A 25,353-nucleotide genomic window follows, 5' to 3' on the forward strand; every position below is an offset into this window, starting at 1 on the left:
ATAGATAGATAGATAGATATGAGATAGATAGATAGATAGATATGAGATAGATAGATAGATAGATAGATATGAGATAGATAGATAGATAGATAGATAGATATGAGATAGATAGATAGATATGAGATAGATAGATATGAGATAGATAGATATGAGATAGATAGATAGATAGATAGATATGAGATAGATAGATATGAGATAGATAGATAGATAGATAGATAGATAGATATGAGATAGATAGATATGAGATAGATAGATAGATATGAGATAGATAGATAGATAGATAGATATGAGATAGATAGATAGATAGATATGAGATAGATAGATATGAGATAGATAGATAGATAGATATGAGATAGATAGATAGATAGATATGAGATAGATATGAGATAGATAGATAGATAGATATGAGATAGATAGATAGATATGAGATAGATAGATATGAGATGGATAGATAGATATGAGATAGATAGATATGAGATAGATAGATAGATATGAGATAGATAGATATGAGATAGATAGAAAGATAGATATGAGATAGATAGATAGATAGATAGATAGATATGAGATAGATAGATATGAGATAGATATGAGATAGATAGATATGAGATGGATATGAGATAGATAGATATGAGATAGATAGATATGAGATAGATAGATAGATATGAGATAGAGAGATAGATAGATATGAGATAGATATATATGAGATAGATAGATAGATAGATAGATATGAGATAGATAGATAGATAGATATGAGACAGATAGATAGATATATATGAGATAGATAGATAGATATGAGATAGATAGATAGATATGAGATAGATAGATATGAGATAGATAGATATGAGATAGATAGATATGAGATAGATAGATAGATAGATATGAGATAGATAGATAGATAGATAGATATGAGATAGATATATATGAGATAGATAGATAGATAGATATGAGATAGATAGATAGATAGATAGATAGATATGAGACAGATAGATAGATATATATGAGATAGATAGATATGAGATAGATAGATAGATAGATATGAGATAGATAGATATGAGATAGATAGATAGATAGATAGATAGAAGATAGATATGAGATAGATAGATATGAGATAGATAGATAGATATGAGATAGATATATAGATATGAGATAGATAGATAGATATGAGATAGATAGATATGAGATAGATAGATATGAGATAGATAGATAGGAGATAGATAGATAGGAGATAGATATGAGATAGATAGATAGGAGATAGATAGATAGGAGATAGATAGATAGATATGAGATAGATAGATAGATAGATATGAGATAGATAGATAGATAGATAGATAGGAGATAGATATATATGAGATAGATAGATAGATATGAGATAGATAGATAGATAGATATGAGACAGATAGATAGATATATATGAGATAGATAGATATGAGATAGATAGATAGATATGAGATAGATAGATATGAGATAGATAGATAGATAGATAGATAGAAGATAGATATGAGATAGATAGATATGAGATAGATAGATAGATATGAGATAGATATATAGATATGAGATAGATAGATAGATATGAGATAGATAGATATGAGATAGATAGATATGAGATAGATAGATAGGAGATAGATAGATAGGAGATAGATATGAGATAGATAGATATGAGATAGATAGATAGATAGATAGATATGAGATAGATAGATAGATAGATAGATAGATATGAGATAGATAGATAGATAGAAGATAGATATGAGATAGATAGATATGAGATAGATAGATAGATAGATAGATAGATATGAGATAGATATATAGATATGAGATAGATAGATAGATATGAGATAGATAGATATGAGATAGATAGATATGAGATAGATAGATAGATAGATAGATAGATATGAGATAGATAGATAGGAGATAGATAGATATGAGATAGATAGATATGAGATAGATAGATATGAGACAGATAGATAGATATGAAATAGATAGATATGAGATAGATAGATAGATATGAAATAGATAGATATGAGATAGATAGATAGATATGAGATAGATAGATAGATAGATAGATATGAGATAGATAGATATGAGGTAGATAGATATGAGATAGATAGATAGATAGATATGAGATAGATAGAGAGATAGATATGAGATAGATAGATAGATAAGAGATAGATAGATAGATAGATAGATAGATATGAGATAGATAGATATGAGATAGATAGATATGAGATAGATAGATATGAGATAGATAGATATGAGATAGATAGATATGAGATAGATAGATAGATAAGAGATAGATAGATAGATAAGAGATAGATATGAGATAGATAGATATGAGATAGATAGATATGAGATAGATAGATAGATAAGAGATAGATAGATAGATAGATAGATAGATATGAGATAGATAGATAGGAGATAGATAGATATGAGATAGATAGATATGAGACAGATAGATAGATATGAAATAGATAGATATGAGATATATAGATAGATATGAGATAGATAGATATGAGATAGATAGATAGATAGATGTTACGCCGAGCGCTCCGGGTCCCCGCTCCTCCCCGGAGCGCTCGCTTCACTCCCTCCGCTGCAGTGCTCCGGTCACGTCCTCTGACCCGGGGCGCTGCGATCCTGCTGCCAGCCGGGATGCGATTCGCGATGCGGGTAGCGCCCGCTCGCGATGCGCACCCCGGCTCCCCTACCTGACTCGCTCCCCGTCTGTTCTGTCCCGGCGCGCGCGGCCCCGCTCCCTAGGGCGCGCGCGCGCCGGGTCTCTGCGATTTAAAGGGCCACTGCGCCGCTGATTGGCGCAGTGGTTCCAATTAGGGTTTTCACCTGTGCACTTCCCTATATTACCTCACTTCCCTTGCACTCCCTTGCCAGATCTTGTTGCCTTAGTGCCAGTGAAAGCGTTCCTTGTGTGTTCCTTGCCTGTGTTTCCAGACCTTCTGCCGTTGCCCCTGACTACGATCCTTGCTGCCTGCCCCGACCTTCTGCTACGTCCGACCTTGCTTCTGCCTACTCCCTTGTACCGCGCCTATCTTCAGCAGCCAGAGAGGTGAGCCGTTGCTAGTGGATACGACCTGGTCACTACCGCCGCAGCAAGACCATCCCGCTTTGCGGCGGGCTCTGGTGAAAACCAGTAGTGGCTTAGAACCGGTCCACTAGCACGGTCCACGCCAATCCCTCTCTGGCACAGAGGGTCCACTACCTGCCAGCCGGCATCGTGACAGTAGATCCGGCCATGGATCCCGCTGAAGTTCCTCTGCCAGTTGTCGCTGACCTCACCACGGTGGTCGCCCAGCAGTCACAACAGATAGCGCAACAAGGCCAACAGCTGTCTCAACTGACCGTTATGCTACAACAGTTGCTACCACAGCTTCAGCAGTCATCTCCTCCGCCAGCTCCTGCACCTCCTCCGCAGCGAGTGGCCGCTCCTGGGATACGCTTATCCTTGCCGGATAAATTTGATGGGGACTCTAAGTTTTGCCGTGGCTTTCTTTCCCAATGTTCCCTGCATCTGGAGATGATGTCGGACCTGTTTCCCACTGAAAGGTCTAAGGTGGCTTTCGTAGTCAGTCTCCTGTCCGGAAAAGCCCTGTCATGGGCCACACCGCTCTGGGACCGCAATGACCCCGTCACTGCCTCTGTACACTCCTTCTTCTCGGAAATCCGAAGTGTCTTTGAGGAACCTGCCCGAGCCTCTTCTGCTGAGACTGCCCTGTTGAACCTGGTCCAGGGTAATTCTTCCGTTGGCGAGTATGCCGTACAATTCCGTACACTTGCTTCAGAATTGTCCTGGAATAATGAGGCCCTCTGCGCGACCTTCAAAAAAGGCCTATCCAGCAACATTAAAGATGTTCTGGCCGCACGAGAAATTCCTGCTAATCTACATGAACTTATTCACCTAGCCACTCGCATTGACATGCGTTTTTCTGAAAGGCGTCAGGAACTCCGCCAAGATATGGACTCTGTTCGCACGAGGCGTTTCGTCTCCTCGGCTCCTCTCTCCTCTGGTCCCCTGCAATCTGTTCCTGTGCCTCCCGCCGTGGAGGCTATGCAGGTCGACCGGTCTCGCCTGACACCTCAAGAGAGGACACGACGCCGTATGGAGAACCTCTGCCTGTACTGTGCTAGTACCGAACACTTCCTGAGGGATTGTCCTATCCGTCCTCCCCGCCTGGAAAGACGTACGCTGACTCCGCACAAAGGTGAGACAGTCCTTGATGTCTACTCTGCTTCTCCACGTCTTACTGTGCCTGTGCGGATGTCTGCCTCTGCCTTCTCCTTCTCTACAGTGGCCTTCTTGGACTCTGGATCTGCAGGAAATTTTATTTTGGCCTCTCTCGTCAACAGGTTCAACATCCCAGTGACCAGTCTCGCCAGACCCCTCTACATCAATTGTGTAAATAATGAAAGATTGGACTGTACCATACGTTTCCGCACGGAGCCCCTTCTTATGAGCATCGGATCTCATCATGAGAGGATTGAACTTTTGGTCCTCCCCAATTGCACCTCGGAGATTCTCCTTGGACTTCCCTGGCTTCAACTTCATTCCCCAACCCTGGATTGGTCCACTGGGGAGATCAAGAGTTGGGGGTCCTCTTGTTCCAAGAACTGTCTAAAACCGGTTCCCAGTAACCCTTGCCGTAACTCTGTGGTTCCTCCAGTAACCGGTCTCCCTAAGGCCTATATGGACTTCGCGGATGTTTTCTGCAAAAAACAAGCTGAGACTCTACCTCCTCACAGGCCTTATGATTGCCCTATCGACCTCCTCCCGGGTACTACTCCACCCCGGGGCAGAATTTATCCTCTCTCTGCCCCAGAGACTCTTGCCATGTCCGAATACGTCCAGGAGAATCTAAAAAAGGGCTTTATCCGTAAATCCTCCTCTCCTGCCGGAGCCGGATTTTTCTTTGTGTCCAAAAAAGATGGCTCCCTACGTCCTTGCATTGACTACCGCGGTCTTAATAAAATCACGGTTAAGAACCGCTACCCCTTACCCCTCATCTCTGAACTCTTTGATCGCCTCCAAGGTGCCCACATCTTCACTAAATTGGACTTAAGAGGCGCCTATAACCTCATCCGCATCAGAGAGGGGGACGAGTGGAAAACGGCATTTAACACCAGAGATGGACACTTTGAGTATCTGGTCATGCCCTTTGGACTGTGCAATGCCCCTGCCGTCTTCCAAGACTTTGTCAATGAAATTTTTCGTGATCTGTTATACTCCTGTGTTGTGGTATATCTGGACGATATCCTAATTTTTTCTGCCAATCTAGAAGAACACCGCCAGCATGTCCGTATGGTTCTTCAGAGACTTCGTGACAACCAACTCTATGCCAAAATTGAGAAATGTCTGTTTGAATGCCAATCTCTTCCTTTTCTAGGATATTTGGTCTCTGGCCAGGGACTACAGATGGATCCAGACAAACTCTCTGCCGTCTTAAATTGGCCACGCCCCTCCGGACTCCGTGCTATCCAACGCTTTTTGGGGTTCGCCAATTATTACAGGCAATTTATTCCACATTTTTCTACCATTGTGGCTCCTATCGTGGCTTTAACCAAGAAAAATGCTGATCCCAAGTCCTGGCCTCCTCAAGCAGAAGACTCCTTTAAACGACTCAAGTCTGCCTTTTCTTCGGCTCCCGTGCTCTCCAGACCTGACCCTTCCAAACCCTTCCTATTGGAGGTTGATGCCTCCTCAGTAGGAGCTGGAGCTGTTCTTCTACAAAAAAATCCTTCCGGGCATGCTGTCACTTGTGGTTTTTTCTCTAGGACCTTCTCTCCAGCGGAGAGGAACTACTCCATCGGGGATCGAGAGCTTCTAGCCATTAAATTAGCACTTGAGGAATGGAGGCATCTGCTGGAGGGATCAAGATTTCCTGTTATTATCTACACCGACCACAAGAACCTCTCCTACCTCCAGTCGGCCCAACGGCTAAATCCTCGCCAGGCCCGGTGGTCTCTGTTCTTTGCCCGATTTAATTTTGAGATTCACTTTCGTCCTGCCGATAAGAACATTAGGGCCGATGCTCTCTCTCGTTCCTCGGATGCCTCAGAAGTTGATCTCCCTCCGCAACACATCATTCCACCTGACTGCCTGATCTCCACTTCTCCTGCCTCCATCAGGCAGACTCCTCCAGGAAAGACCTTTGTTTCTCCACGCCAACGCCTCGGAATCCTCAAATGGGGTCACTCCTCCCATCTCGCAGGTCATGCGGGCATCAAGAAATCTGTGCAACTCATCTCCCGCTTCTATTGGTGGCCGACTCTGGAGACGGATGTTGGGGACTTTGTGCGAGCCTGCACTATCTGTGCCCGGGATAAGACTCCTCGCCAGAAGCCCGCTGGTTTTCTTCATCCTCTGCCTGTCCCCGAACAGCCTTGGTCTCTGATTGGTATGGATTTTATTACTGATTTACCCCCTTCCCGTGGCAACACCGTTATTTGGGTGGTCGTTGATCGATTCTCCAAAATGGCACATTTCATCCCTCTTCCTGGTCTTCCTTCTGCGCCTCAGTTGGCTAAACAATTTTTTGTACACATTTTTCGTCTTCACGGGTTGCCTACGCAGATTGTCTCGGATAGAGGGGTCCAATTCGTGTCTAAATTCTGGAGGGCTCTCTGTAAACAACTCAAGATTAAATTAAATTTTTCCTCTGCATATCATCCCCAGTCCAATGGACAAGTAGAAAGAATTAACCAGATCCTGGGTGATTATTTGCGACATTTTGTTTCCTCCCGCCAGGATGACTGGGCAGATCTCCTTCCATGGGCCGAATTTTCGTATAACTTCAGGGTCTCTGAATCTTCCTCCAAATCCCCATTTTTCGTGGTGTACGGCCGTCACCCTCTTCCCCCCCTCCCTACCCCCTTGCCCTCTGGTCTGCCCGCTGTGGATGAAATTTCTCGTGACCTTTCCATTATATGGAGAGAGACCCAAAATTCTCTCTTACAGGCTTCTTCACGCATGAAGAGGTTCGCGGATAAGAAAAGAAGAGCTCCCCCCGTTTTTTCCCCTGGAGACAAGGTATGGCTCTCCGCTAAATATGTCCGCTTCCGTGTCCCTAGCTACAAGTTGGGACCACGCTATCTTGGTCCTTTCAAAATTTTGTGTCAAATTAATCCTGTCTCTTATAAACTTCTTCTTCCTCCTTCTCTTCGTATCCCTAATGCCTTTCACGTCTCTCTTCTCAAACCACTCATCCTCAACCGTTTTTCTCCCAAATCTGTTCCTCCCACTCCTGTTTCCGGCTCCTCGGACGTCTTCTCGGTCAAGGAAATTTTGGCTGCCAAAAAGGTCAGAGGGAAAAATTTTTTTTTAGTAGACTGGGAGGGTTGTGGTCCTGAAGAGAGATCCTGGGAACCTGAGGACAACATCCTTGACAAAAGTCTGCTCCTCAGGTTCTCAGGCTCCAAGAAGAGGGGGAGACCCAAGGGGGGGGGTACTGTTACGCCGAGCGCTCCGGGTCCCCGCTCCTCCCCGGAGCGCTCGCTTCACTCCCTCCGCTGCAGCGCTCCGGTCACGTCCTCTGACCCGGGGCGCTGCGATCCTGCTGCCAGCCGGGATGCGATTCGCGATGCGGGTAGCGCCCGCTCGCGATGCGCACCCCGGCTCCCCTACCTGACTCGCTCCCCGTCTGTTCTGTCCCGGCGCGCGCGGCCCCGCTCCCTAGGGCGCGCGCGCGCCGGGTCTCTGCGATTTAAAGGGCCACTGCGCCGCTGATTGGCGCAGTGGTTCCAATTAGGGTTTTCACCTGTGCACTTCCCTATATTACCTCACTTCCCTTGCACTCCCTTGCCGGATCTTGTTGCCTTAGTGCCAGTGAAAGCGTTCCTTGTGTGTTCCTTGCCTGTGTTTCCAGACCTTCTGCCGTTGCCCCTGACTACGATCCTTGCTGCCTGCCCCGACCTTCTGCTACGTCCGACCTTGCTTCTGCCTACTCCCTTGTACCGCGCCTATCTTCAGCAGCCAGAGAGGTGAGCCGTTGCTAGTGGATACGACCTGGTCACTACCGCCGCAGCAAGACCATCCCGCTTTGCGGCGGGCTCTGGTGAAAACCAGTAGTGACTTAGAACCGGTCCACTAGCACGGTCCACGCCAATCCCTCTCTGGCACAGAGGGTCCACTACCTGCCAGCCGGCATCGTGACAATAGATAGATATGAGATAGATAGATAGATTCTCTGTTGCCCATACCAACCAATCACAGCTCAGCTTTCATTTTACCAGTGGTATATGAGAGATGAAAGCTGAGCTGTGATTGGTTGTTATAGGTAACACATAATCTTATTATAAGACGGCGCCATAATTCTCCGCTAGGTGAGAACAGACCGTACAGGACGCTGGTTTCATCCCTATTATTATTGGTTCTGTTCCCTCTGATATATTGATCCCATCGTCCCCCGGCCCCTCTCCCCTTAGGGTTAGATAAGATTTTCGTACATTTCGGTCTCATTGTCGCGCAGGAGATTTGTTTACATCGCTGTTTCTCCCGGTCTCCTAGCAACAGAGAAGGTGATGAAACATTCAGGGCCGTATGCATTAAATATGTGCGCCATGAATTGTTTATGTCGTCCGCTTTGTCTGCGAGTCCGACGGGAACATCAGGCTCTTATACAAAGTTTACTGTCCGAGTCAACAATGGCGCAAACCCCTGCGTCCAACACATGTACACCATCTTATGTCAGCCACCGGGGAAAGTGAAGGCTAAAGTGGCGCTCCGCCTGTGGTTAACATGGCTTATATGTGCAGGGAATCATCTCTCTATATACCCTATACATAAGGCCGCGGTCACATGGTCAGGTTTTTAATTGGAATTATTAACCCCTTCAGAACCGGCCAACTTTTAATTTTATGTTTTTGTTTTTATTTATAAATGTATTTATATATTTGGTTTTTATTTTACTTTTTTTTTTTACTTAAAGGGGTACTCCGCCACTAGATATCTTATCCCCTATCCAAAGGATAGAGGATGAGATGTCTGTTCGCAGGGTTCCCGCCGCTGGGGACCCCCGCGATTTCGTCGGCATCACTCCAGACATCCAGTTCACGGAGCGACCTTCACTCCATGCCGGATGACTGGCGATGCGGGGCGGTGGCTCATGACGTCATGGCCACGCCCCCGCCAATGCAAGTCTATGGGAGGGGGCGTGACGACGTCACGCCCCCTACCATAGACTTGCATTGAGGGGGCGTGACCATGACATCACGAGCCTTTGCTGCTGCACCCTACTCGATGAACGAACGCGGGTGCAGCAGGGAAATCACGGGGGTCCCAGCATTGGGACCCCCGCGATCAGACATCTTATCCCCTATCCTTTGGATAAGGGATAAGATGTCTAGGGGCGGAGTACTCCTTTAAAAGTGCGCTTAATCTTGCTCTATTCTGACCTTTATATATTTTTTTCACCTATGGAGCAGCGTTGGGCCATTTTTGTGCCTTGATCTGTAGATTTTTTTGGTATCAATTTGGCGTAGATTTGACTTTTTGCTCACTTTTTTTTTTATAAAATTTGATCTGGGACCCAATGTGACCATAAGAAAAACATGACGGAATTCAGGAATTTCGATATTTTTTTCCCATTCACAATAATGTAAAGTAATAATGTTATATTTTAACAGTAAGTTCGGGCAATTCTGCATGCAGGATTACAAAAAAAGGTTTATTTTTAAATGTTTATAATATTTTTATATGAAAAATGGGAATGGGGGTGTTAAATTATGTTTAGGGTTTATTTGTATTTAAAAAAAATATTTTCTATTTTTTTTTATTTTTTTTTTACAATTTTTTAGTCTCCCTAAGGGACATGTTTTAGCAATTATTAATGTATGCTACAGAGGAAATTCTTTTCTTTTTGGAACACAGAGCTCTCTGCTGACATCATGAGCACAGTGCTCTCTGCTGACATCTCTGCCCATTTTAGGAACTGTCCAGAGCAGCATATATTTTCTATGGGGATTTTCTCCTACTCTGTACAGTTCTTAAAATGGACAGAGATGTCAGCAGAGAGCACTGTTGTCGTGATGTCAGCAGAGAGCTCTGTGCTCCAAAAAGAAAATCATTTCCTCTGTAGTATTCAGCAGCTAATAAGTACTAGAAGGATTAAGATTTTTTAATAGAAGTAATTTACAAATCTGTTTAACTTTCTGGCACCAGTTGATTTAAAAAAAAATAAAAAAAATAAAGTTTTCCACCGGCATACCCCTTTAATAGGAGAGTCTTAGAAGCTCTGAAGGCCTAGTGTAGGTCTTGAGTTGCCATGACAACAGATCGTCTCCCCACATTTGCATTGCAACCACTGCACCAATGTCGCTCCAGATGGCTGTTTAGATGCTGCTGTCAGTTTTTTCCTTAAAAATGTTCTAAGATTTTATATATTGATATAATGCATTTTAGAAACGTTTAAGGTTTTTTGGAAGCTGGTGACAATCTACCTACATTCCAGTCAGCAAAGAGTTAGGTAGAACAGAGATGTGATTGAAATATATACATGAGATGACTCTCCAGTCAATGTTAATCAAAGGCAGAGAAAGCCGTGTTTACCAATTAATGTACCTCCAGCTGTTCCAAGACTACAACTCTCATCATGCCCGGATAGCCAAAAGGTGGTCGGACCCCCGTGATCTGACACTTATTCCCTATCCTTAGGATAGGGGATACGTTTTCAGATCTTGGAGTACTCCTTTAAGAGAGGGAGTTTGCAGTATCCCAATACATTTTGTTTTCGGGGACTGGGAGTTGTAGTTTTTCAAGCTGGAGGCACACTGGTTGTGGAACATTGTTATAGAGACTATAAGCAGATCTGCAATCTCTTTGGTTTTATGGCTCCAATACATAATGAAGCCACTTTCCAGTCTTCCACCGTTTCCTGTATTCCGCTTCTAAGCCGAGCTGCGTCACCAGGTTTATAGACCACAGAAATCCTGTGTATGGGGAGAAAACTAACACGACCGCCCATAGAGGGCGATCCCAGAGATCCGGCCACAGTGTGGACAAACCCTTTAAATCATTGAACCAGTGACCATGACCCATCACTCGCAGATTTAGGGGACTCCTCCTTTTACTGATTTCTTTTTCTCATTTAGCACGGAGAAGGAGACCTCCCGGGTTTATCAGATGTAAACCAAGAGACAAGAATTATTTTTTCAGATGATCCAGGTAAAATATTTTGGTATTATCTACCATTCCATTGTACACTTATATATGCAGCTGCAACGGATTAAAGGAGTATTCAGGCGAAAATTAAGTTATCCCCTATCCACAGGACAAGTAGCTGATCGCGGGGGGTCCGACAGTTAGGACCCCCCATCACCGGGACAGAACCCCGGTGCTCTCATTGAGGAGCCCGTGTCTTCAACCAGCAGATGGCACATGCTCTATTCATTTCATTTGCAGCAGTATACAGATAGAGCTGAAGGGGAGGTGTATAACTACTATATAACCTAATCCCATAGAGATAGCAGCAGTATACAGATGGAGCTGGAGGAGAGGTTAATAACTACAATATATCCTGATCCTATAGAGATAGCATCAGCAGTATACAGATAGAGCTGGAGGGGAGGTTAATAACTACAATATATCCTGATCCTATAGAGATAGCATCAGCAGTATACAGATAGAGCTGGAGGGGAGGTTAATAACTACAATATATCCTGATCCTATAGAGATAGCATCAGCAGTATACAGATAGAGCTGGAGGGGAGGTGTATAACTACTATATATCCAGATCCCATAGAGATAGCAGCAGTATACAGATAGAGCTGGAGGGGAGGTGTATAACTACTATATATCCTGATACCATAGAGATAGCCGCAGTATACAGATAGAGCTGGGGGAGAGGTGTATAACTACTATATATCCTGATCCCATAGAGATAGCAGCAGCAGTATACAGACAGAGCTGGAGAAGAGGTGTATAGCTACTATATATATATACTGATCCCTTAGAGATAGCAGCAGCAGTATACAGATAGAGCTGGAGGGGAGGTGTATGACTAATATATATCCAGAGCTCACAGAAATAACAGGAGCAGTATATAGATAGAGCTGTCCAATTTTGTGTGAATCAGGCTGGTGATCACATGACCCAGTTACACTAATAAAATGCATGATGCTGAAGCTTGGTGAGTGTTCATGATATGGCCAAAAAACAAAACATGGAGTTCTTCTTTACAGAAAAACATTGAGGCTGTTTTAGTTTATTTTCTTCCCATATATTATAAGTCCCCGTTGTTATTAGATTACAAAGTGCCGCCTCTTACTAACAAACCCCCGGCCTGTACCTCATGAAATATTCAGCCTGATATTTCCCAGTATTGTCCGTTCTCCTTGTTGCCACAAGAGAATCTAATTCAATGACTTCATGAAATATTGATCAGGATAAATAGTGACTGCACCAGCGCAGGTAAACACTGACACAATGATACGTTGGCTCCTCGGCAGGTCACGTTCCCTCCGTCCTCCAGAAGAGCTGCGCCTTGTACGACATCATCAACTGCGTCCCGGTCAGACGGTGGAAGGAGTTCATGAGGACCCTGGAGCTTCCCGACAATGTCATCGAGATGGTGGAGGTGGAGATCCCCAACTATCGGGACCAGCAGTATGAGATGCTCAGGAGATGGTGCCAGCTCAAAATGGCGTCTATAGATGCCGTGTACCAGACCTTAGAGCGGATGAACCTATCGCGGTGCGCGGAAGAACTCAAAGCAAAGATAGAACATTACCCAGAATCCATATAAAGACCTTCTAAAGTCCATCGGGGAAATAAGTTACCAAGCACTACATGAACGTTGGTGCGGTCCTGGGCACCAGGGAGGGTAGACATTCAGAACTTGAATCAGGAATGTTGGTACAATGTTTTTTGAAAAATGTTCGGTGAAATTACAAAAACATGACACAATTTGACACAGTTGAGTAAATTCAGTTAGTGCCAACCCTAGAACTGGTGCCCCAATGGAGAGAGCGCCATTTACCTGCTGGTAACCAATGTTCTAGAATCCAGTAGAAGAAACTTTCAATCCTCATTAAAGGGGTACTCCAGCGATAGTAACAGTAGAGGGCAGTGTTTACCAAAACTAGTTTTGCAACAGGTGGTGCCTCATAAGTTTGGAAACACTGGCCAATGCGGTATCCCACTACAAAATACCAAGGACATCTTTCCTTAAGAGGGGGAGTTTGCAGTATCCCGGAGCATTTTGTGTTTTTTGGCTGTTCAGGCTTGCTGCGGCCCCATTCTTGTTATCATGGGGGAAATGGATGCCAGAGGTCAGACCACCATTATCTTTTGAAAATAGTTTCTTTCACTAGAATATGCCTTAAAGGGGTACTCCGTCGAAAAAAATCTTTTTTTAAATCAACTGGTGCCAGAAAGTTAAACAGATTTGTAAATTACTTCTTTTTAAAAATCTTAATCCTTCCAGTACTTATCAGCTGCTGTATGCTGATTTACAAATATGTTTAACTTTCTGGCACCAGTTTATTTTAAAAAATAAATAGTTTTTTCACTGAAGTGCCCCTTTAAAGTGTTGATAGAAGTAAAGCTCTGCTGTGTCATATGTTATAATCCTGAACAACAAACAATTCTGATGTTTTTGGACATTACTCCAGTGAATGCTTTCTAGTAAAGTAGAGTGTATGTTCAGATGTCACTGGATGCTTTCTAATACTGAAAAGTGTATGTCTAGTGCACCTCGTCAGACGATAAGGGGAAAAGGCAAGTAAGATAAGGATGGCACCTTACGCTGAGGGCACAACACCCGTATGCGTGTGTAGGAGAAAATAATGGATTCCGCAGCTCCGGGTTCCCTCCGGGTCCACAGTCGGGTCACAGTCAGGCTGTCACGCCCCCTCCCATAGACTTGCATTTAGGGGGCGGGGTGTGACTTCATAAGGGGTTGGGGTTGTGGAGCTTCCGGCTCCAGAGTTCGAAACAGTTTGTTCCAAGCGCTGAGCAGCGGAGTACCCCTTTAAGCCTTTGCATACTGGGTAATTTTACAACTAGAGAGTAAAAAGTTGAAGACCACTGAATCCGTGATATTTAAAGACACAATATTATTTATTCGTTCTCCAGTGTTGTGACTGATCAACCCTCTGGCTTCAAATATTTTTTTTTTATTTTTTTTATATTTTAAATATTTAAACAAAAATGAACATCACAGGGGACTTGTGCAGAGAGAAGTGGGAACATCCATTTCGGGGCCCAGGAATCAATGAGGATCGACCAATGGGGAAATAGGAACGGTGCTTTATTGTAAAAACATGCAACGCACAGGATAAACGTTTCTAGCCCGGACCAGGCTCTTCATCAACTAAAAGCTTCCACGAGGTGCTATGTATATATATATATATATATATATATATATATATATATATACATATATATATAAATATATACACATGAAGACACTGATTGTAATAAATAACTTCTGGGTTGATGCCGGTGACGTCGGCACATATTGTTACATAACAGGCCAAAAGTTATAAAACAATCAAAACATAGTACACACCATTAAAGCTTCATGAAAAGATACAATTCATTCATGCATAAAGCTTCAAGAAAAGCTTCAGTGTTAGAGATTGCTGGATAGCTTTGTGTCATTTTGTGCTGTGATACATCAGGGGGCGTGTCAACATGCCCCCTGATGAAGCACAATGCGAAACATATGTTGGGGCTGGAGCTGGTAGGTTGGCAGCTCACATGACAGGATGTTCTCGGGTTTCTTGGCAATTGTCTTCCCTATTTAGCTTTTCATCTGTTTATACTTTGAAGCTTTCCTATCACTCACCCATCATGTGGATCCACTTTTATCTAGTACTGTAATGAGTGATCTGTAGGTCACCTGACTCTCTGATCATTATTCCCAGCATTCCATGCGCTCTCTGTACCATCTCCCCTTCTCTGTTGTTGTCATTCCAGAGCCTTTTGTTTTTAACATTTCCCTCTGTAATTTTAAATGTATGTCTTATATTTTGATATATGTTTAATAAAATTGAATATTTTCCATAATTGGTTCTGTTGTTGGTTTATATCTCTGGAGCGAACCGATTGGGGCTTTGTTCTGATCGCCAATTCTTTGGTGGAGATATAACGTTTTTAATGGTGTGTACTAAGTTTTGATTGTTTTTATAACTTTTGGCCTCTTATGTAACAATATGTGTTGACGTCACCGGCATCAACCTGGAAGTTTTTTTTTATTACAATCAGTGTCCTCTTGTGTATATATGTATATATATATATATATATATATATATATATATATATATAGTTTTGTTTATTACAATCAGTGTCCTCTTGTGTGTGTGTATATAAATATATAGTTTTTATTATAATCAGTGTCCTTTTGTGTATATATATATATATATATATATATATATATATATATATATAGTTTTTTATTACAGTGTCCTCTTGTGTGTGTGTGTGTGTGTGTATATATATATGTATATATATATATATATATATATATATATATATATATATATATATATAAATAGCACCTCATGGAAGCTTTTAGTTGATGAAGAGCCTGGTCCGGGCTAGAAACGTTTATCCTGTGCGTTGCATGTTTTTACAATAAAGCACCGTTCCTATTTCCCCATTGGTCGATCCTCCTTGGTTCCTGCGCCCGAAGTAGATGTTCCCACTTCTCTCTGCACAAGTCCCCTGTGATGTTCACTTTTGTTTAAATATTTTAAATATTCAAAAAATAAAAAAAATATTTGAAGCCAGAGGGTTGATCAGTCACAACACTGGAGAACGAATAAATAATATTGTGTCTTTAAAGGGGTACTCCGGTGAAAACCTTTTTTCTTTTAAATCAACTGGTGCCAGAAAGGTAAACAGATTTGTAAATTACTTCTATTAAAAAATCTTAATCCTTCCCGTACTTATTAGCTGCTGAATACTACAGAGGAAATTCTTTTCTTTTTGGAATGCTCTCTGATGACATCACATGCACAGTTCTCTTTGCTGACGTCATTATAATAAAAATTACTCTTTATTTATTGTTGTCCTTAGTGGGATTTGAACCCAAGGCCCCAGCACTGCAAGGCAGCAGTGCTAACCACTGAGCCACCATGCTGCCCTTAGCATACATCTGCTATGCACGGTTGCTAAAATGGACAGAGATGTCAGCAGAGAGCACTGTGCTCGTGATGTCATCAGTGTTCCAAAAAGAAAGGAATTTCCTCTGTAGCATTCAGCAGCTAATAAGTACTGGATTTTTTAATAGAACTAATTTACAAATATGTTTAACTTTCTGGCAACAGTTGATTTAAAAGAAAAAAGGTTTTCACGGAGTACCCCTTTAAATATCACGGATTCAGTGGTCTTCAACATTTTACTCTCTAGTTGTAAAACTACCCAGTTTGCAAAGGCTTAAAGGGGTACTCCGCTGCTCAGCTCTTGGAACAAACTGTTCCAAATGCTGGAGCCGAAAGCTCCATAGCCCCAACCCCTTAAGATGTCACACCCCGCCCCCTCAATGCAAGTCTATGGGAGGGGGTGTGACGTCAAGCCCCCTCACATAAACTTGCATTGAGGGGGCGGGCCATGATGTAATGAGGGGGTGGAGCTATGACGTCACAAGCTCCCGGCTCCAGCGTTCTGAACACTTTGTTCCAAACGCTGAACAGCGGAGTACCCCTTTAAAAATGAAAATAAATATAATACTAGCTCGCCCTAGGGTCAATAACATTATTAGCGGATCTGCACATTATTGGTGGACAGTGGAGACCCCCAGAATCATCAGTGCTGGTGGGCCCGGGGAGCCCCATGATGCTGCTTCTTCCCAACATCCATTCAACTACCCACCGTATCATTACTACCTAGTTAAACGTAGACATTGGCGCAGGCTTTTGAATATTTGGCGCAATTTATGCCCAACACCCATGCCCGCTAAGATTGGGCGCACGTGTTGCAAACAAGGAAAAATTCTTATGAAGATGTGTGGTTCACCAATTTGGCGCAATTTACAAAAAATAGAAAAAAAAAAAAAAAATGGGCAAATTCAGTTTCGAATGGGCAAATTCAAATTCTTGTCTAACTTGATGCCACCTTTTGGTTGGCTTAGATATATATTTTTTGCTTATGCACGAATACTAAGCCACGCCTCTGTCCTCTAAGCCACACCCCCTTGTCTAATAAGGGGCAAAAAGTGTCTCAAACGTGGACATCAGAATTCTTGAATACATCTGCCCCAGTGGTTCCTGCATTTGACTCTGTATCCGTTTACTTGGACACTTTTCTCCTGATACATTGTCACGAAATCCAACGGACCCCACACATGGCCATCCCTTAGCGGAGCCTTGCTTGTAGCTAAGCTAAGTGAATTTTTGTAATAATATACTGTATCAGTGTTTCCCAACCAGTGTGCCTCCAGCTGTTGCAAATCTACAACTACCACCATGTCCGCATCCTGGGAGTTGGAGTTTTGCAACAGCTGGAGGCACACTGGTTGGGAAACACTTGACTAAACAATCAAGAATTGCTGGATGTGCAATAAATACTGTGAATATAGATTCTCGATCTTTTCCTAATGATGTAAATCAGTGGTCTCCAAACTCGGGACCTCCAGATGTTGCAAAATTACAACTCCCAGCATGCCCGGACAGCCGTTGGCTGTCCGGGCATGCTGGGAGTTGTAGTTTTGCAACAGACCACTGGTGTAAATTGAAACCTGAAACTTGTTTTTGGGTTTACAGAGTATCTTTTATAAAGTGGAAACTAGAATTACAATGTATCGTTTTTTTTATTTATTTATGTTTGTTTAGAAATGTTTTGTAAATAGTAATCGGTTGTCTCCATGGCAACCAATCAGATTACAACTGTTTTTAAAAACAAAGAAACAAACAAAAAAATCATTGGTTGAGCAACGTTTCGTCTCTCGTTTTTACATATGATTAATGCCAGTTAATGAAATGTTTCCTCTTAGTTAAAGATTGTTTATTGAGATATTTCCCCCTAATGTAGTTTCCTTGTGTTGTAATATTGCATGTATAGTTATCAAGGTGGATCCTAAACTTATTCCAAATAATAGGTGTTTTATTGGACAGCGCCCCTCATGAGCCAAGGCTGTGTCTGGTATTGCAGCTCATCCTTATTCACTTGAAATTATTTTGTTTAACTGAATTTCTCAAGATATTAAAACATGTTGTTTGTTTTTTTTTAAATCAGTTTCTGTTTTTTTTAATTGTAATTTAACTTTGCGGCCCCTTTAATAATGCAAATAATGCAATCTTGCATGACCTGTCTTTAACAGCATTTAGTGATATGCTTCACTGCAAGCCCCATAGACAACAATAAACAGGAGCTGGACATGATCTGTGACCTGTGCAGGGATCATTGTATAAGGGAGGGGTAGGCTGAGCTCCTATTGTCTTCTCTAGCTACAGGGAGTAGGCTGAGCTTTGGCTGTCTTCTCTATCTACAGGAAGGGGGAGGCTGAGCTCTGGCTGTCTTCTCTATCTACAGGAAGGGGGAGACTGAGCTCCAGCTGTCTTCTCTATCTACTGGGAGGGGGGGGGGGGCTGAGCTCCGGCTGTCTTCACTATATACAGGGAGGGGGAGACTGAGCTCCGGCTGTCTCCTCTATCTACAGAGAGGGGGAGGCTGAGCTCCGGCTATCTTCTCTATCTACAGGGAGGGGGAGACTGAGCTCCAGCTTTCTTCTCTATCTACTGGGAGGGGGGAGGCCGATCTCTGGCTGTCTCCTCTATCTACAGAGAGGGGGAGGCTGAGCTCCGGCTATCCTCTCTATCTACAGGGAGGGGGAGACTGAGCTCCGGCTGTCTTCACTATCTACAGGGAGGGGGAGGCTGAGCTCCGGCTGTCTTCACTATCTACAGGGAGGGGGAGACTGAGCTCCGGCTGTCTTCACTATCTACAGGGAGGGGGAGACTGAGCTCTGGCTGTCTTCACTATCTACAGGGAGGGGGAGACTGAGCATCGGCTGTCTTCACTATCTACAGGGATGGGGAGACTGAGCTCCGGCTGTCTTCACTATCTACAGGGAGGGGGAGACTGAGCTCCGGCTGTCTTCACTATCTACAGGGAGGGGGAGGCTGAGCTTCGGCTGTCTTCACTATCTACAGGGATGGGGAGACTGAGCTCCAGCTGTCTTCACTATCTACAGGGAGGGGGAGACTGAGTTCCGGCTGTCTTCACTATCTACAGGGATGGGGAGACTGAGCTCCGCTGTCTTCACTATCTACAGGGAGGGGGAGACTGAGCTCCGGCTGTCTTCACTATCTACAGGGAGGGGGAGGCTGAGCTCTGGCTGTCTACTCTATCTACAGGGAGCCTTGTCTTCTCTATCTCCTGGTGTCACCTCTCACTGTAATGCTATACAGATCCCTTTCCAGCAGCCTCCTCCTTATCATCACAGACACAACAGGACGTCTCAGCGTAGTTTTAGGCCTAGTGGGCAGACAGAAAACTCCAAAATATCAGGATTGTTTTATAATATAGATTAGAGTAAAATGGAAAATTAAACCAAAAAGTTTTACATAAAAACTTTTTTAAAACAATTGGTCATTTTCTGTTGACACAAACCTTTAGAAGTTGAGGAATTGTAAAACCAGATAGAACAATGGAAAAGAAACAATAATCATCAAAATCTGTTAACATTTTTTAACACTAACATCTTAAAACTAAAGGCTAAATGGGGAAAAACATTCCAACAAAAGGCCAAATCTTATGATTGAACCTGTACATTACCTGCACAACCTGTGAAGTGACAGTTTTTTAGAGAGGTTCTTGTGTATGCATAGTGCTTACCCATTTTAGCTGATTTGGCAGGCATTGGGTGCATCCAGGTGAACTTACTAGACTCATCAATTTTTGGTGTTAATTCACATTGATGTAAATAGCTGGGAGGGTAGGACTACTATATATCCTGATCTCATAGAGATTGTACTGTATTGTATATATCATCTGCTCAGCTCCTCCTGCTCTATAACATGTTACCTGCAGATTGTACAGTATTGTATATATCATCTGCTCAGCTCCTCCTGCTCTATAACATGATACCTGCAGATTGTACTGTATTGTATATATCATCTGCTCAGCTCCTCCTGCTCTATAACATGATACCTGCAGATTGTACTGTATTGTATATATCATCTGCTCAGCTCCTCCTGCTCTATAACATGTTACCTGCAGATTGTACTGTATTGTATAATCATCTGCTCAGCTCCTTCTGCTCTATAACATGTTACCTGTAGATTGTACTGTATTGTATATTACATCTGCTCAGCTCCTCCTGCTCTATAACATGTTACCTGCAGATTGTACTGTATTGTATATATCATCTGCTCAGCTACTCCTGCTCTATAACATGATACCTGCAGATTGTACTGTATTGTATATATCATCTGCTCAGCTCCTCCTGCTCTATAACATGATACCTGCAGATTGTACTGTATTGTATATATCATCTGCTCAGCTCCTCCTGCTCTATAACATGATACCTGCAGATTGTACTGTATTGTATATATCATCTGCTCAGCTCCTCCTGCTCTATAACATCTTACCTGCAGATTGTACTGTATTGTATATATCATCTACTCAGCTCCTCCTGCTCTATAACATGTTACCTGCAGATTGTACTGTATTGTATATATCATCTGTTCAGCTCCTCCTGCTCTATAACATGATACTGATTTCTTATGCAAACATTGTTCTTTTTGTGTTGTCTACGGTGAATCTCATAAAAAAAAACAAAATAAAAACTTTCATATTTCTTTTTTTTTTGTAAATATTTATTGCATCTTGTGTGATATACATTGTAGTGATGATGCGGCTATGTTACTATATTGTTATATATGTCTATGGCCAATGTTACAGTCACCAATAAATATGTCACATGTGATGTCATCAATGATCCTGAACCCCTGTACAGAAACAATTTTGCCTTAACAGCAATGTTTACCGATCAGGATGCCTTCGGCTGTTGCAAAACTACAACTCCCAGCATGCCCGGACAGCCAAAGGCTGTCCGGGTATGCTGGGAGTTGTAGTTTTGCTACAGCTGGAGGCCCCCTGTTTGGGAAACACTGCACTACAGTCTTCAAATAAAGCAACTTTTTTTATTTTGTTAATTAATCTTTATACTAATTATGATTTATAATATGTAAGAGAATCCAGATCATTAATACAGAAATATTGTCTGCTAGTCAACACATGACCACCCAAAAACAGTCCATTATATGAGCCACGGGGCCACAGCCCGACCACCCTGCCTACTCCCCTCCCACAGTACTCCTGCCAGTTCCCTGCCCAAAGCTGTTGCAGAACATCTCATTGCACCGCAGACTATCACATGTGGTGGCGGGGTGTGAAGTGCAGGGCAGATGTTGTTACCCTAGGGCAGATGGCATTAACCTCTTGTATTCGTGATGCCAGGGCGTGGTTTAACCTATAACCACCCAAAGGTATACCGCTGGATCCTGGGCTAGGCACGGGGGTAATAAAGACTCTTACGCCAAGTTACTGACAACGGTAGCTTTACTGAGGGTAGACAGATGGTAAAGTCTATACAGTTCAGCCAGGGCCCAAGGAGGTGACCAGTGACGCAGAGTGGACAATTGAATGCAGACCACGCTGACTTGACAGATGACAGGGACTGACTTGACTCCTAAAGCTGTGACTTTATCTTACTTGACTTGATGGCGGCTGCAGGACTGGACTTTGAGGTCCCCAACACTCTGGACACACACACTAGACAAGACTGCACTGGACCTCAGCAGAAGAGAGAGAGAGAGAAGCTCCACCCAGGGCTTATATGGGAAGACTAGCAGGGAGCCCATAGGTCATTCTTGGGATCACCTGGTCACCGGTACCTCCTGGGTAAAAATCACATGACATATCACATGGTATAACTCTTAAAGCAACATTACATTTTATAACACTTTACACTGTAAAACATATTTACAATAGGGAAACAAGAGCAGGGGCCTTGGGGACACTGAAGGAGGCTGCCTGACAGGACAGCAGGAGCACAGGGTAACACCTCCCGTACTGGGCCACCGCAAACTCCCCCTCTTAATTAAAGTCATCCTTGACGCCCAGTTCTGGAGGGCGGAGGACTGAAGAGGCCACTGAGGCTTAGTGACAATTCTTGGGGCATTTATGCACAATGTCCTTCTCAGATCTGGTTTACGATAAGGATGAGTCCATGTGGCATGGTGAATTTCCATACATGCTCTTTAAACATATGGGGTTAATTTGACTTTGGAACTCCTTTCTGAAGACACTCAAGATAACAATATACATATCAATATACATAGATTCAAGGATTGGTCTTGAATTGATCTACCCAATGCCTTGGCTGCTGGGGCCCCTCGGTTCTCAACTCTTCTCCCCAGAATTCAATATACGTTGTTACACTATACAACAGTGTTACTTTTAAATTGATCAATTCTGTCGCTCTATGTGCATTATCTAGATATCAGGTGAACCCTCTGGCCAGTAGAGTACCCTGTACACGTGGACAGGAGAGAAACATTAGTGGACTGGCAGACTGGAACGACAAATAATGTTACAGTCCTATCTTAACTATTTGCATATGTGTGGACTACTTTTACCATATGTGAACTGACTGTGTGTGGTAGATAACTTTGTATTATGAGTTAATCTTTGTACCTGGTGGGAATTTGTCCTTGTGTTGACCATTGGGACCTACGTAACAGCACTTTGGGGGAATCTGGGACTCTTGCATTTTCGGGAGCCCTTGGAGCCTCTGAAGCTGCAGCTAACTCTTCCTCGATGAATTTAAGAGCGGGTATTGATCTAGGGCTGGTGGGACCCAGAGTTTCTGGCATCTGCACTGGAGAGGCTGGAGACTGAGGTGGTACTCTAGAGACTGGTGTATAGGCCGGAGCCAACGGTGAGAAGTCTGGGACTGGTGTGGAGACTTGTGTTTGGTGAACCGGACCCGGGGTTGGTGAGACACAGAAGATCACAGGCTGAGTTGGAGAAAACATGGGGAAATCCATGGATAGGTGGATTCCCTCGCCTGGGACATATTCTCTCACAGGTCTGACAGCTGGAGGAGGGGGTGCTGGGAGCACTGGTAGATCTTCTTTCAGACATAACTTGATTCGGTTTCGGTGAACAACTTGTGGCTCATACCCAGGCTTCTGTACTTCGTATACATCAGAGTCCAGATAGGGTATGGCTGTCACCGTGTATGGTTCTGTCTTCCAGATAGAGTCTAACTTGTGGGTCCTTGGAAACTTCCGCAGCCAGACTTTATCGCCCAACTGAAGTGGTTTGGCAGAAGCGTGACGGTTGTAATCTTCCTGTTGTCTCTGCTGATCCTCACTCATCTTCTTGCTGACAATTTCTTTGGCCTCTTGGATTCTTCTCTGGTGGTCAGAGAACCACTCCAGGGAGGCTTGCGGAGAGTTGTTGAATGGAGCTTAAAGCCCAAATGTTCTGTCTTTAGGCAGCTGCCCATGGCGCCCCAACATCAAGTAGAAAGGGGTGTACCCCGTAGAACAGTGGACTGTGTTATTATACATCTCCAATAGTTCGGGCAGCAGTCGGGGCCACTCTTCTTGTCTTGACACAGAGGCGGCTCGCAACATGTGAATAAAGACTTGTTTGATGCGCACACTGAGCCCATTCCCCTGGGGGTGATAAGCAGTAGTCTGGAGTTTCTTGCAGGCATGGAATTGAAACAGCTCTTGGAAGAGTTGGGCCTCGAAGGCCGTTCCATGGTCCATTAGAACAGACTCCGGACACCGAAGGGTTTGCACCCAATTGGAGTATCATCTGGGCCGCTGTCTTGGCTGTAAGATCTTTGACGGGGACAACGAAAACCCATTTAGAGTAGTGATCAACCATGGTGAGAGTATAAGTGTACCCAGACCCAGGTAGGAGACAACTTGACATGGTCTAGCGCGAACAACTGGTTAAGCCTTTCACTCTGGATGGAATGGAGGGGTTCTCTTGCATCCTTGTTATTTACATTTGACCGCTAAGCGATCACCAAGACCCTATATTTCCCACCCGATATAAAAGGGTACTCTGGTGAAAACCTTTTTTCTTTTAAATCAACTGGTAGCAGAAAGTTAAACATATTTGTAAATTACTTCTATTAAAAAATCTTAATCCTTCCAGTACTTATTAGCTGCTGAATGCTACAGAGGAAATTCCTTTCTTTTTGGAACACTGATGACATCACGCGCACAGTGCTCTCTGCTGACATCTCTGTCCATTTTAGCAACCATGCATAGCAGATATATAGCAGATGTATAGCAGATGTATGCTAAGGGCAGCATGGTGGCTCAATGGTTAGCACTGCTGCCTTGCAGTGCTGGGGAGTTGGGTTCAAATCCCACTAAGGAAAACAATAAATAAAGCATTATTATTATTATAATAATGTCAGCAGAGAGAACTGTGCTCATAATGTCATCAGAGAGCATTCCAAAAAGAAAAGAATTTCCTCTGTAGTATTCAGCAGCTAATAAGTACAGGAAGGATTAAGATTAAGTAATTTACAAATATGTTAAACTTTCTGCCACCAGTTGATTTAAAAGAAAAAAGGTTTTCACCGGAGTACCCCTTTAACTTTCTGGCACCAGTTGATTTAAAGAAAAAAAAAAGTTTTCCACCGGAGTCGCTCTTTAAGATTTATAAGATATATGTTATGAAAGCACCCGGACAGGCTTCATGTGCTGCGCTCTGGCCCCTCAGGAGTAACAGACCCCGGGCCAATCAGCAGCAGTGGGTGGAAAATTAAATCCCTGCTCTGCGTCCCAGCCCTGCTTGTGATTACAGTTCATTCTTGTGTCTCATCCCTTTTTCTGATTTTTGCCTATTTATTGACCAGTCTTTAGCCTGTGACGTGTTGTCTGTCTGGTTTGACCCTTGCCTGCCATTGTGGACTATCCTTCTGCTTAGTGTTTTGGTACTTTCTGGTTTTGACTTTGGCCTGTTTGACTCCACATTGTCAATCTCTCTCTTTGGAGTATTGTGCTCCATAGTTTGTGCTTTGTTCAATCTATTGGCCCTGATTTACTAAGAGTGTTGTGTAGGTTTCTTTGTTGGCTTTAATTCCCTTCAATTTATTTCCCCCAGTATTTACTAAGGTTTCCCTACATTTTGCTTTTTTTTTTTTACACCTGCTCTCATCTGTTGGGTTTTCCTTGGCTCAAATCCACCACATTTTCTGTGGAAATCTTAGTAAATATGTTGGGTTTTTGTGAAAATGTCGGTAACACGCCCCTTTTCTGTGACCACACCCCTTTCATGTCAGACATACCCCTTTTTCAAGTCGTTTGGGTTTTTCATTTCTGGCGCAGACAGAATTCAGGCGCAACGAGACAGAATTCTGGCGCAAATTC

The 25,353-nt window shown here is 43.3% G+C and overlaps 1 protein-coding gene across 1 annotated transcript in view; it reads left to right on the forward strand.

The window, feature by feature from the left end:
* The window catches only part of TNFRSF25 (TNF receptor superfamily member 25), a 78,573-nt gene extending 64,602 nt beyond the window's left edge, over nt 1-13,971 (forward strand). The window contains exons 9-10 of the mRNA XM_056542654.1: nt 11,092-11,164; nt 12,448-13,971. Coding sequence (XP_056398629.1) covers nt 11,092-11,164; nt 12,448-12,743 — 369 coding nt within the window. The 3' untranslated portion in view covers nt 12,744-13,971. The remainder of the gene's footprint in view (nt 1-11,091; nt 11,165-12,447) is intronic.
* Nucleotides 13,972-25,353: the final 11,382 nt, after the last annotated feature.

The sequence above is a fragment of the Hyla sarda genome, chromosome 10 (genome assembly GCF_029499605.1).
Source record: "Hyla sarda isolate aHylSar1 chromosome 10, aHylSar1.hap1, whole genome shotgun sequence".
NCBI classification, from domain to species: Eukaryota; Metazoa; Chordata; class Amphibia; order Anura; family Hylidae; genus Hyla; species Hyla sarda.